Source organism: Platichthys flesus, chromosome 2 (assembly GCF_949316205.1).
Source record: "Platichthys flesus chromosome 2, fPlaFle2.1, whole genome shotgun sequence".
In the NCBI taxonomy this organism is placed as follows: domain Eukaryota; kingdom Metazoa; phylum Chordata; class Actinopteri; order Pleuronectiformes; family Pleuronectidae; genus Platichthys; species Platichthys flesus.
Window position 1 is genome coordinate 12,830,991 of NC_084946.1, and position 12,758 is coordinate 12,843,748.

Consider the following 12,758-nt stretch of genomic DNA (forward strand, 5'->3'; position numbering starts at 1 on the left):
TTCCTCAGATTTTGTGGGAATGTGTGATTTGTGTAATTCTGGGAACTGATGAACAACAATAACCTTGACAAAGGTTCTAATTATACTGATAATAGCCGAATTCTATTCAGCAGCTTCAGTTTCAGGGTCCTGGTATTGAGCGTGTCAGCTCAATGTAACATTATACATTATGTGAAACACTTGAAGACAACAGAACCAGAGGTAAAACCATTACACTTGTACTGGTGCATCACTTGTATCAATTGTACTTTTCCTACTGTGAGCGGTGGGAACATAGACTATGAAAAAATGACCAATTATTTATTTCTCCTCCACATTCAGTTCACAAGTAATTACTTTACAATTGAAGTCAATTGAATACAAATAGTGTGGGTATCAAGTTAGTGTAAGAACCCATCTCAGCTGGACGTCAAACACATTTTAATACATGTTTAACAACACGGTCAAAGCATAACATTTATACATACACTGTTTCTTTGGTCATTTAGTGTCCGTCGAATCAGACACACTGACATCAATACGTCAGTGGTGCTTCAGTCCAGTCAGTTCAACCAAGAGAAGAACAATGGAAAAATCAATCATCAGTACGATTTCTTTTAAAACTTGAGGCATAACGATTCATGCTGTAACAACTGATAATTCATGTCGATCACATCTTCAATTCAATATATGTACACCTCTGTCAGTCAAAGCTGAACCCCCCTGTGGGTGGTGATCTTGTGCCAGGCACAGTTGTTGCACTCTTTCTCACCCAAGTCGTTTTAGTTTGACAATAAAATACAATAAAAGAAAACGAAATCTTTTGTTGTAAATGTGTCACCATCAATTTGACGAGTTAAAATTTTTTTTTTTTCTTTTCCAGTTTTCTGCAGTTTTGGTGGCACCGATTATTTTCTTTCCGTGACCCTCCTGCCAGGACGGGCGGGCAGTGTGTTGTGTTTGGAACGCAGCCTCTGGACCAGCCAGCGACTCCTCTCTCACTTTTTCTGTCTTTCTCTCACTTAGAAAATCTCTGCATCTCTGCGAGAAGAAAAAAAGACAAACGGAGGTTACTGAGGATTCACTTGTGATGTGAGGTCATTTGTGATCGGCCCACATACGCTCTTTACCTTTGTCAAGATCAATGACCTTAGGCTGAGTGTTCACATGGACCTTCTCTCTCAGCAGGTTGTTCTTGTACTCTAAAAATCACACAGGAGAAAAAACACACACACAGTCATGTATTCACTACACACTCTTCTCAGGGGCGTTGCAATAGGGTGGCAAGGCAGGCAGTTCTCTGGGGCCCCAAAATGAGAGGGGGCCCTCAGGAAGGACTGATTACGTAATTTCACAGCAAAGACAATGTTTTTAAAGTCCCCTTAGATTCTATGATTGTCTCTATGCTTAATAGACACCAAGGTCAGAAACCCCCTAATGAGGCAGCATTACGTAAAGTTTGCCTTGAAGACAAAATGTTTAAATAGCGTTTAACACGGGAACTCTGGAATGTGTCTGGACTTTCTCCAGAGTTTGCCTTTCATATGAAAACCAGAGCAGGAGATTCTCCAGTCAGACACTTTCCCAACATTGGGAAAATCTGCGAAACAATCACGTGAGGGGCGGGTTGGCATGGATGTTTTTCTATTTTGTGTCTGTCACACGCTCAAAACGTCATGAACGCAACCACTGACTGACTGCATTCTTTCGTCTAACTCACCAAATCCTCTCTCTTCGTCGTTGCTCACAGTGACTTCAGTGACGTCCATCTCAAACTCATCAGAGCTGCTCTGACTCCTGTTGGACCTTTCACAGCGAGAAGGAGACATGTGAGTGTGTGTTTAAGAGTAAGACAGTGATTGTGTGTGCGTGTCTTTGTGTTGGCAGCACTCACCTCATAGATGCCTGCGGGTTAAACTCTGAAAACAAAGAAATTTGATAAGGTGAGACTTAGATGATGCATTCAGTGTAAATAAGCCATAATCCAGCTGCAGCTCGGACCTTTCATCCTACGTCTGCGTGTGATGAGGATGATGATGAGGATGATGAACGCCAGGAGCAGGAGAGAGGTGAGGACGTATCCCAGCGGCAGGAGAAAGTGATGCCTCTGGTCGGCCACGATGACGTTGATGACTCGCGGTGATTCAGCCTTGGTCGAGTCTGAGTCGCACAGAGATCACGACAGTCAGCATTTTCATTTCCTTTATTCTTCATTTTTCAAACCCTTGAGTCATCGCAAAGTTTGTGAGAGTATTAAACAAAACCAGACGGACACACAAACTCAACCCAGCTCTCACCTAGTGTTCTCTTCACTCACTCTCTGAGGCTTTGTCGATTTTAAATACATTTTATCTTGTACATAGACTCAATTCTTTATTTGTTAAGTAGTTTTGATAAATAATAATGAAAAATTGCAAAATATTCCTGATACCTAGAGGAAGCTTAATGTAAGTTTAATCAGGAAGACTTCCTCTGTGTCTCACTGTTTTGTTGACGGATATATCTTTTATTTTCATCCTTTGCATGAGGCTGTGAAATTAGTTTGCTGTTGCACATGCATTAGTGTGTTGGCTTGTGTGTTTGTGTCTTATGCTCAGTGGTGAGATATAACAAAGTACATTTACTAAGTTACTGTACTTATAAGTATATTTTTGTATCTGATACATTTTCTGTACTTTCATTTTTACTCTGCTACATATATCAGCAAATATCTGCCCTTTTTTACTCCACTTTTTAAAATGCATTGTGTTTTATGATCACCTATTTTGTAATACTTTTATTAATAAGTATTCAATAACGAGATGGGAACCGATCCTTTGATCCAATCAGAGTGGAGAGGTAACATTAGACCCCGCCTCCTTCAATGAGGACAAAGTGCACCTGCAGCAGCAGAGACATCATCACCATCACTCATTGCTTTAGTAGACAGTAGGGAATAGGACAAACTTCGCTACTTTTTATTCTATAAATATTTAACTTTTACTCAAATACAATAGTAAGTAGTACTTTTATTTTACCTTATTAAACATTCGTCTATCTATATGTAGTTATTCATTCTTGACTTAAGTTAAATATTTGAGTACTTCCTTCACCACTGGTGGTGCCATATATCCTCTAACACCTCTCACACTGTTTCATGTCAGTATAAGAAAAATACTGAACACATTTGCAGTGCAGGGTGAAATAATTAGCCCGTCTGGTTTTAGGTGATGTGTGCAGTTCTGCTGAGATCTGAGAGGCAGAGGAGAGAGAAGGAGGAAGGCAAAGCCTGGTTTCATTTTGCATCATTAAAAAAATAAAAAAATAAATGTGCAAGGCAAGGAGCAGCTGCGGACCTCAGACTCAAACATATTTGAGCCAAAATGAGATCCAGACAGAAAGTCATGCAGTGATTTACTTTTCCTGGCAGAGAAACACACAGAAGTGAGCTGAGGAAGAGGAGCGAGGGAAGGACAGAGCAGGGGTGGAACACGCGGAGGGAGAGGATGGCGACGCTGAAATGATTCCTAAGAGGCCTGTCGAAAACAAAAGGAGGCTAGAATGATTTCTCAGTCTTGCCTCCATGTTCACAGCTGCTCGTCTGCAGCAAACATGTAAACAACATGTTGATGAACATTCCAACTGCTCTGATCCTTTTATTTAGTTGCAAGACATTTCCCCCTGATTCATGGCCTCATGGGAATATATATGTTTGTGTTTAGACGTGCCACCCACTTCCTCCCCTCTGCCCGAGCTACACTGAAAAATAACTAATAGGGGGAAGGAGGGAGGGAGGGGTGACCTACATCTCTTCATCCTCAACAGGCATGCTTCCTTTTGTTATGCATAAACTATCTCGAAAGGTTTCTCCGTCGTCAGGGGGGAAAGTCACAAAAAAAAAAAAAAAAAAAGTGATGGAAAAGAGCGAGAGCGATGGAAGTGATGAAAATAAACAAACCTGAGAATGTGGGATTTTTCGAAAGGAAGGAAAACAGAAAGAAGAAGGGAAAAAATGGTGGGTTGGGTCTGAGAAACGGGTGCAGGATGTCAGGAGGTAGCAGACGGTCAGAGAGGACAACACGCGGAAAGGGGGTTTCTTTAATGTCTGAGAAACTGTTCAAACTCACTCCTGCACTGGTGGTGAATCTATTCTATCTAATCGCATCTTGTTTCTCCACTAAATAAGTTCCCATGGTGCAATCCTACTGTTTATTACAGCTAAGTGAGTGAAGGATTAGTCGTGGGCTTGGAGCTGGACTCTGCTCCAAAGGCTGTATCCGCGAGATTCCACTGACATGAGATCGTTTTTCTTGCCACGGTCTCGCACACGCACACGCACACGGACACACACACACACACCCACACACACACACACACACAGGCTCAGTCGTAGGCATTTTATCCTTTCTCCTCTCTCCTTTCTAAACCTCTCTCAATGTTTTTCCCACATTGATACGACTGCCATTATCGGCTTTGCTTCCCAGTTGCAGACTGGAAACACAGACACATAGCTGACCTGCCAACATACCAACCAATCCGTCTCTCTCTCTCTCTCTCTCTCTCTCTCTCTCTCTCTCTCTCTCTCTCTCTCTCTCTCTCTCTCTCTCTCTCTCTCTCTCTCTCTCTCTCTCTCTCTCTCTCTCTCTCTCTCTCTCTCTCTCTCTCTCTGGCTTTTTTTAATTTTATTTATTTTCATGCAGGTCAAAGTGCTCACGAACGTGAACTAAAATTAAGCAAGAGAAAGTCAAAAACTGCAGACCCTTATACAGGAAGCAATAAAAACAACAGTGCATAGAAAGATGAAATGGAGGAAAGGTTTAGGGTGAAAAGAAGGTGGAAGTCGATGAGTGGGTGAGGTTTGGATGACTGGGTCATGAGGGAGTGTGTGTGGTGTCAGGGGTCTGGCATGAGACAAGCTGACAGAGCAAGAAAAACATCTTGCATGAAACTAACAGAGAAAAATTCAGAAATAAGGGTTTTTCTTCTCTGCTCCCCTCATCTCCTTTTCCTCTGTGGCTATTTGGAGAGTCTGAGGGACCGAGACCCGACCGAGTGAGGAAGAATGAGGGCAAAACAAAATGTTGCAGAAGGGAGGGGTGAAGGAAAGAACAGATGTGTGTTTTTTGTTTTCTGATAGCTCAAATCCACTCCTCTACGGTGCTCTTCAGGAACAGGGATTTTGTTTGTGTGTGTTGTGTGTGTTGTGTGTTTGTGTGCGTGTTACCTTTATCCACAGCAGGCAGTGCTATGGCTGGCCGGGTGGTCTGAATCACCGGTGGCTCCACTGTGACCTGGAACTCTCTTCTCTCGTGTAGACCACAGTAATGATGGTGGAGGTGGCAGGAATACCTCCCCTGATCTGTGGGCTGTGACATGAAAGCAGATGCATGTTGATTGTGCTGTTTTTAAATAATGGTCACTAGGGTGAATTTGGGGAATGTGGGACACCTAAGCTCCATTCTGTTGTTTCATGTTCGAACTAAATCTAGTCAACAGGACTTTAACTATAGGTTTAGCATGGACTGAGATCACATGACTTCACTGGGATGATGCGGGGCAAGTGTCAATCAGAGGCTCAATGACGTAAGATTCTGACAAGATTGACTGAAATCTATCATAAATTAGACAATTTCAAGCAACAAAATCTTCATTGAGTTGTTTAAAATTAGTTTAGCTGTGCAACTTCATCCGATATGATTGATAATGATCTCGGACAGTCATTAAAGCTCTCTAAAAGGGGGATATACACATTTAGGGACTTCCTGAAGTAAGAAAAATAAACTTAAGAGTTGTACCATATGGCTGCTATTGTCAGAAAGGAGTTAATAAAGGCAGATTGTCAGGTTAGCTAACTAGCACATAATCACATAGCTCTCTAGAACAGAGATGACTCAAAAAGTACAGACAGTCTGTCCTGTGGTCTGGTCCAAACAATGCAATTAAGCTCAATTACAGAGCTTTTATTTTTGGACTTGGACTATAGGCAATGTATGAAAAACAACAGCAGTTCAGTAAATCATTCAAGCTTATAAAGTAATACAAAAAATGATGTACAATTTTTGAAAGACTTTAAGAATCTTCATCGTAGATACATCAGGTAGGATGAATGCAAAGTTTTCTAACTCTGCACTGTAGATTGTTTATGAAAAGCTCTGAGTGTATTGGAGGCCTGGTATATTTTAATTATATAATTCTGAGCTCTGGAGCATTACCACAGTTCAAGAAAACAATCTATTCCAAACAGGCACTGCACTAATAATAAAAGATAAACATGGACATAATGTTTTTTTAATTGCAGGGGGGCAAACGAGGTAAAGTCGAGCCATTGGATGAGATGAGCCACCCCCTGCATCCAGGTAACCATAATTAAAAGTGTCCAAGTGACCACAAAGGAAATGCAACTCACATTAATCTAAACTCCATCCTGTACTCAAGAACATGGAGACGCTGCTATCTCAACCAGAGACCAGAGACAAAAATAGTTTTTGTTTATTATGTCAAGTTAATTCAATATGTTACTCAAGTTTATCAGTCTTGTATCTTAATTAAAGTAGATAAGTTTGGGACATCATTACAGTTTAATAAAGTCCATTGTCTATACTGCTTTTTCTCTAAGGGGAAGCTGGAGCCAATCCAAGTTTACATTGGGCGAGACACTGGGTACATCCTGGACAGGATGTCAAAACTGTCATAACCATCCCTCTTTTGAAAACTTGAGAAACCATCCAATAAAACGTATTTGACGTGTGGTCAAAAAAAAGCCCCAACAATGGCACTGACTGGTAGGCAGGTCCTATATTGTTTGTTTAAAAAAAATATGCATGTGTTAGCTCAATTTACTGTGGCTGCCAACCTCATCTCCCAACAGAGCGACAAAGTTTGACTCAACAACAGAAACATTACTAATGAAAGTTCCATGTGTCCTGGACAACACAGCATACCACATATACAACACACACACACACTTTTTAAACATGGCATCAAGTGCACTGTATATCCTGCATATGTGTGTCCTTCAACTTCCAGGCTCCTGCTGGGTTTTCTTTTCCTCTGTGTAGTTCCACACTCCAACTCACCTTTAGGTCAGATATGGTCAGTGAGAAGTCTCCATCTGAGAAGGCCTGGTTGCTGATGTTCATCTTCCTCTGGAGGAACAGCGGCCCATAGCTGCGCTGCTCTCCAGAGGCGTACAGGTCCACCAGGCGGTCAGCGCGGTCTTGGTGGATCCCTGGTGACTGGCGATCCCAGTGAACCACCTGGAAACCACCAAAGCAGGGAAGACATTTCTCAGTTGATATATCACTTTAACTCTGCTCAGGTTAACGTCTATAATAGGCGTTAATGTAAACTGACTCTAATGCATTTGAGTGTGCACAGTAGCAAACAGGGGTTGGAGACACAGCATTGTGGCCCTGCTGGTAGGCTTTCGACCAATCGTGAGTCAGTCTCAGCTGTCAATCAAGATGTTTCACCATGTTTTTAAAGAATCAAATAATTAACTAAACCAAACTTACTGAAAAATGACCACATCGGTAAAGAAAACTACCTAACCTTAGAGAAAACATCTTTGAGAAGTGGTCCATGTCCCATCGACTTACATGGAGGAGGCATAGTTTATGACCTATACTGTAGTCAGCTACCAGATGACCATCAAGACACTTTTGGGGACATACTTGACATACAGTGCCTTGCATAAGTATTCACCCCCCTTGGACTTTTTCCCATTATGTACTGTTACTAACTGGAATTCAAATAGACTTAAATAAACTTTGTCCCGTTTGATCAACAAAACATGCACAGTACTTTGGAGGTGCAAAATAAATTTTATTGTGACACAAACAATAATGAGAACAGAAAAGTTGACATCTGTTGGGTGCATAAGTATTCACCCCCCTGTGTCAATACTTGGTAGAACCTTGGTAGAGCTGCAATTAAAGCTGCAAGTCTTTTGGGGTATGTCTCTACCAGCTTTGCACATCTAGAGATGGAAAGGTTTGTCCATTCTTCTTGGCAAAAAAGAGGAAGCTCAGTCAGATTGGATGGAGACCGTCTGTGAACCGCAATCTTCAAGTCTTGCCATAGATTCTCTATTGGATTGAGGTCTGGGCTTTGACTGGGCCATTTTAAGACATTAACATTCTTTAATCCAAACCATTCCTTTGTAGCTCTGGCTGTATGTTTAGGGTCATTGTCCTGCTGGAAGATGAACCTCCGTCCCAGTCTCAAGTCTTTTGCAGACTGCATCAGATTTTCTTCAAGGATTTCCCTGTATTTGGCTCCATCCATCTTTCCCTCTATTCTGACCAGTTTCCCTGTACCTGCTGAAGAGAAGCATCCCCACAGCATGATGCTACCACCACCATGTTTCACTGTTGGGATGGTGTGCTCAGGGTGATGGGCAGTGTTGGGTTTTCGCCACACATAGCGTTTTGCATTGAGGCCAAAAAGTTCAATTTTGGTCTCATCTGACCAGAGCAACTTCTTCCACATGTTTGCTGTGTCTCCCACATGGCTTCTGGCAAACTCCAAACGGGATTTTTTATGGATCCCTTTCAATAATGGCTTTCTTCTTGCCACTCTTCCATAAAGGCCAGATTTGTGGAGTAGACGACTAATAGTTGTCCTGTGGACAGATTCTCCCACCTCAGCTGTGGATCTCTGCAACTCCTCCAGAGTAACCATGGGCCTCCTGGTTGCTTCTCTGATTAATTTTCTCCTTGTCCGACTCTTCAGTTTGGGTGGACGGACTCCTCTTGGTAGGTTTGCGGTTGTGCCATATTCTTTCCATTTTCTTATGATGGATTTTATGGTGCTCAGAGAGATGTTCAAAGCTCTGGATATTTTTTTATAACCTAACCCTGCTTCATATTTCTCCACAACTTTATCCCTGACCTGTTTGGTGAGCTCCTTGGTCTTCATGATGCTGTTTGTTCAGTAATGATCTCCAACAAACTCTGAGTCTGTCACAGAACAGGTGTATTTATACTGAGATTAAATTGCAGACAGGTGGACCCTATTTACTAAGTATGTGACTTGCAAATGTGACTAGTGAATGCAATTGGTTGCACCAGATCTTTGTTAGGGTTTCACAGTAAAGGGGGTGAATACATATGCACTCAACACTTTTCAGATTTTTATTTGTAAATAATTGTGAAATCCATGTAATATTTCCCCCCACTTCCAAATGATGCACTATTTTGTGTTGGTCCATCACATAAACTCACGATGAAATAAATTTTAATCTGTGGTTATACTATGACAAAATGTAGAAAAGTCCAAAGGGGGTGAATACTTATGCAAGGCACTGTACACTGATCTGAGGAAAGAGGTTGATGCATCACCTGCTGGTCCCCCTCATCGTTGCTCCAGTCCGTCCACACATTGCGTCGGTTGATGCATGGCAGCGTCACCGTGCTCCCGAGCAGCACCACGAACACCGCCTTCTGTCCATCCCAGAAACGCTGCTCTTTACGGCCTACATGGTTAACGTTGCAAAAAAAAAAATGCCAAACTGACTCAGCTTCAGGGTTGCAGTGTTCTGAGAATGCTGGCAGATGGTGCAGTGTGTGACACGTACGTGATTTGGTGACGTTGAGCTGGACTCTGACTGTCTCGTACAGGTGACAGTAAAGATGGTGGAGGTTACAGGAGTACAGGCCTCTGTCGTTCATCGTCACATCTGTCAGCACAGGCAGAAAGATTTAAAGGTAAAGATGATGTCACCTAAAATCACTGTCTTCTATACATTCGAAAAAAAGACAAATCCTCCCCGTTCTTTGTGTTGTTTGCAGAAACGTTAAACTTTTGCGATGCTTAGAAATGCATTGGTCCTAAGAGTTGCTTGTTTCGGGAGTTTCCCCCAAGCACTTGAATGCACCAACACAATATTTCAAAACAACAACGCCATATGTTCCCACCTCTGCTGACACCATAGATTTACTGTTTTGTGAAATAAAAAAAGACCGAACATCAGATGTAACCAATTAAATGAGTTTTGTCTAAATCCTTCATGAATCAACCAACGACAACCTTTAATTTTGGGGATTTTCTGTCTCAAACAAAAAATGTCTTTGTCTCAATGAAATGTGGCTTTCATGATGGTATTTGCTGAAGTTATATTTCCTTGTGGGCTGCAAAATAAATGACCAGTCTTATTGTACTATTTGAAAAATAATCTTATCTGTGAGATCAGTGAAGAATCACATTAACGTCACATTAAACCACAGCTACAGTAGAGACATGAAAGTCAGAGACAAGACCTTTGATGAGCAGGGAGAAGTTTCCGTCCCTGAAGGCCGTTGTTATGATGCCGACCCTGCCCAGGTTGTAGGAGTTGTAAATCCTCTGCTCCTCTGTAGAGAACATGTCCAGCACCCTCTCCATGGCGTAGTCCGGTTGGGCCCGGAACAGGTCCCAGTGGACCACCCTCTGTCTGTCCATCACGCTGTCCCTGGTCCACACCATGCGGCCACTCACACACTGCAGCACCACATTCGACCCGGCCGGGGCGCTCACGTTGTAACCAGCCACCACCACACTGCTGCTGCTGTCGGACTGAGCTGAGGCTACAGGACGGAGAGGGGGAGAGGGGGAGAGGGGGAGAGGGGGAGGTCAAACACTGTACTCTGGTGATCCTTGAAGAGACACGAACAGAAATAAATCACAGCTGCACACAAACTCATAAAGAGGAGCATACCTGCAAAGAAAAGGCAGGCCACAGGGACTGGAATAAAAACAAGAAAAGAAAAGGATTTAAAAAAAGGATAATTAGTTGAACAGTTGCACACAGAAAGACATTGCATGTTGTGTGTTGTGTTATTCTTACATAAAGGCTTTCTAATTTCAGATTACACCACCATGCAAGTCAGTTCATACAATTACTCAAGATCAATAGATATTAAGAACAAAGAATTTGCTACAGCTATTAAAATAGTGTAAAGTATTGTTTTTTGACTCATCAAATAGAAGTTAATGACGTTCTAACGCTGTCCTGATGCTTCACACTCTGACTCAGTAAAATTCCTCTGACACATCATCCTGTGTCAGCGGGATGCTGAGGTGGACGGATGCAAATCACATGAATTTGATATCAGAACTTATGGACATATCCAGATGAATAAAAGGTGCCTCCACGTATCAGCAAATCAACTGAAGTGATCTCTAAGACTTTTCACACCAGCTCAACACTTCCAAATTAGTGAGACACAGAAAATACCAAGAAACAAAAGAAAAATAGTTACACTTATTTATATACCCACTCCCTGATGCAGAGGAGTGTGGCTTGCTTGCAGTATACTTGTTCAGATAGGCTTTTAAATTGTGACGTTTGTCTACCATTACACACTTTTATTCACGAGTGCCTTTAGCTGTTTTATAAAGTCATATCCTCATTGAATTATTATGCATATCTGCTTACTTTAGTTGTAGTAATTTTCTCTTTCAACTTATTTAAAAATGTTCTTCTTTCACCTCTATTCTTCTTCTCATTTTAATCTCTTTTATTTTGCATGACCAATTTTTAAACTGTGCTTTCTGATTTTAAACGGCTTTCTTTTAAATGTGTCTCTATGATGTTTTTGATGCCCCGGAACAGCTACACAGATCTTCTTCTCTGCATGAAATGTGCTTTATAATTAAATCTGCCTTGCCTTACAGTAACAACAAGCACCTGGAACAAAAGGGAAATAATGCAACTCCAGTCTACTTACTGTGGATCAAGAGGAGCGCCTGAAATATGATGTCCTCCCTCTTCATGTTGACACGTTCAAATGCACAGACTCGTCCAGCCTGGAGTGTCAGAGTGCAGTAAGAAGATGTCAGACGTTTAACCTTTCACAACAACAGCAGCAGCAGCAGCAGCAGTAACTTGTTTTACTCAGACTCCAGACTGAGAAGAAAGGACATCAACACGGAACCTGAACAGGACCGAGCTGAGCTGGTCCCATCCGGGGCATTGAAACCTGACACCAACAAAACCCCCTCCCCTCTCACAGAAGCACTAACTTCATATAGAAAGTGTTCAGCATCTCTAGAGACGCACGCTGACAACATTTCTGTCTCCTTTGTTATTTCTTATTGAGTTACAAGTGAACTCTGTGGTTCTCAATTTTGCATGGAAAAATATACCAAACTTTATATTCCAGGAGGTTGGCCGGTTGGAGTTTCTGGATCTCTAAACAGCTTGTTAAACTGTCAAATTCACATAAGCAGTTACTGTACAGCTGGAAAGTGATATTTACCAGTAATGCATTCATTCGTTTTTATTTATTTCAAACATGAAGGAAAAAAGAAGAAAATTATATAAACAGGTGAAAAAATAGAAACGGAAAAAATAATTATTTACAGTGATAAGGAAATTAAAACCAAACACTTAATCTACATATTTGAAAATGAGTGCAAAGAACAAACTTATTTAATCTCACCCCTTCTCCTTGAGTCATTCATTACTAATGATCTTAATTAGTTTTTAACCTTGAACATTATTTCTGCTGTTTGAAACTCCACAAAGTCTGTGAATTTAAATAATTTTGACTGTAAGAATAATGCATTGGCGTGATCCAGGCGTTATGAATGATAGTAATTGAGTTATGGTAAGACTAGTCAACAGTATAGAACATGGAGGGATTTCTGAACTTGCTTTGCTTTGTTTAATGCTTCTTGACAGCTTCGTTTGTATATTTCTAATGTTTGATTTCCAGCTAAATCTGAATTTCTAATTTCATCCCGTATGGCGTCACCTTGTGGAACAATATAGCTATTACAATAAATAGGAAGCCTAAACTGGAGTGGTTTGAACAAAA

General features: G+C 41.4%; 1 protein-coding gene across 1 annotated transcript; it reads right to left on the reverse strand.

The window, feature by feature from the left end:
- Positions 1-286: 286 nt before the first annotated feature.
- Positions 287-11,890, reverse strand: LOC133964324 (matrix remodeling-associated protein 8-like). Its single transcript, XM_062398347.1, has 12 exons — positions 11,667-11,890; positions 10,655-10,681; positions 10,218-10,523; positions 9,536-9,637; positions 9,300-9,433; positions 7,035-7,214; positions 5,183-5,324; positions 1,981-2,139; positions 1,874-1,898; positions 1,700-1,785; positions 1,110-1,181; positions 287-1,020 (listed from the first exon to the last, which is right to left on the reverse strand). The coding sequence occupies exons 1-12, from the start codon at positions 11,710-11,712 to the stop codon at positions 998-1,000; spliced, it is 1,302 nt and encodes a 433-aa protein (XP_062254331.1). The 5' UTR covers positions 11,713-11,890; the 3' UTR covers positions 287-997.
- Between the last annotated feature and the right edge of the window lie 868 nt (positions 11,891-12,758).

What these genes read in the sequence shown, in the direction of transcription:
- LOC133964324 (XM_062398347.1), bottom strand. Translation starts at nt 11,712, where the DNA reads ATGAAGAGGGAGGACATCATATTTCAGGCGCTCCTCTTGATCCACA. An exon ending in ACGATGAGGGGGACCAGCAG is followed by an intron (nt 7,215 to 9,299) that starts GTGATGCATCAA and finishes GGTGGTTTCCAG; the next exon opens with GTGGTTCACTGGGATCGCCA. An exon ending in CGACGAAGAGAGAGGATTTG is followed by an intron (nt 1,182 to 1,699) that starts GTGAGTTAGACG and finishes TGTGATTTTTAG; the next exon opens with AGTACAAGAACAACCTGCTG.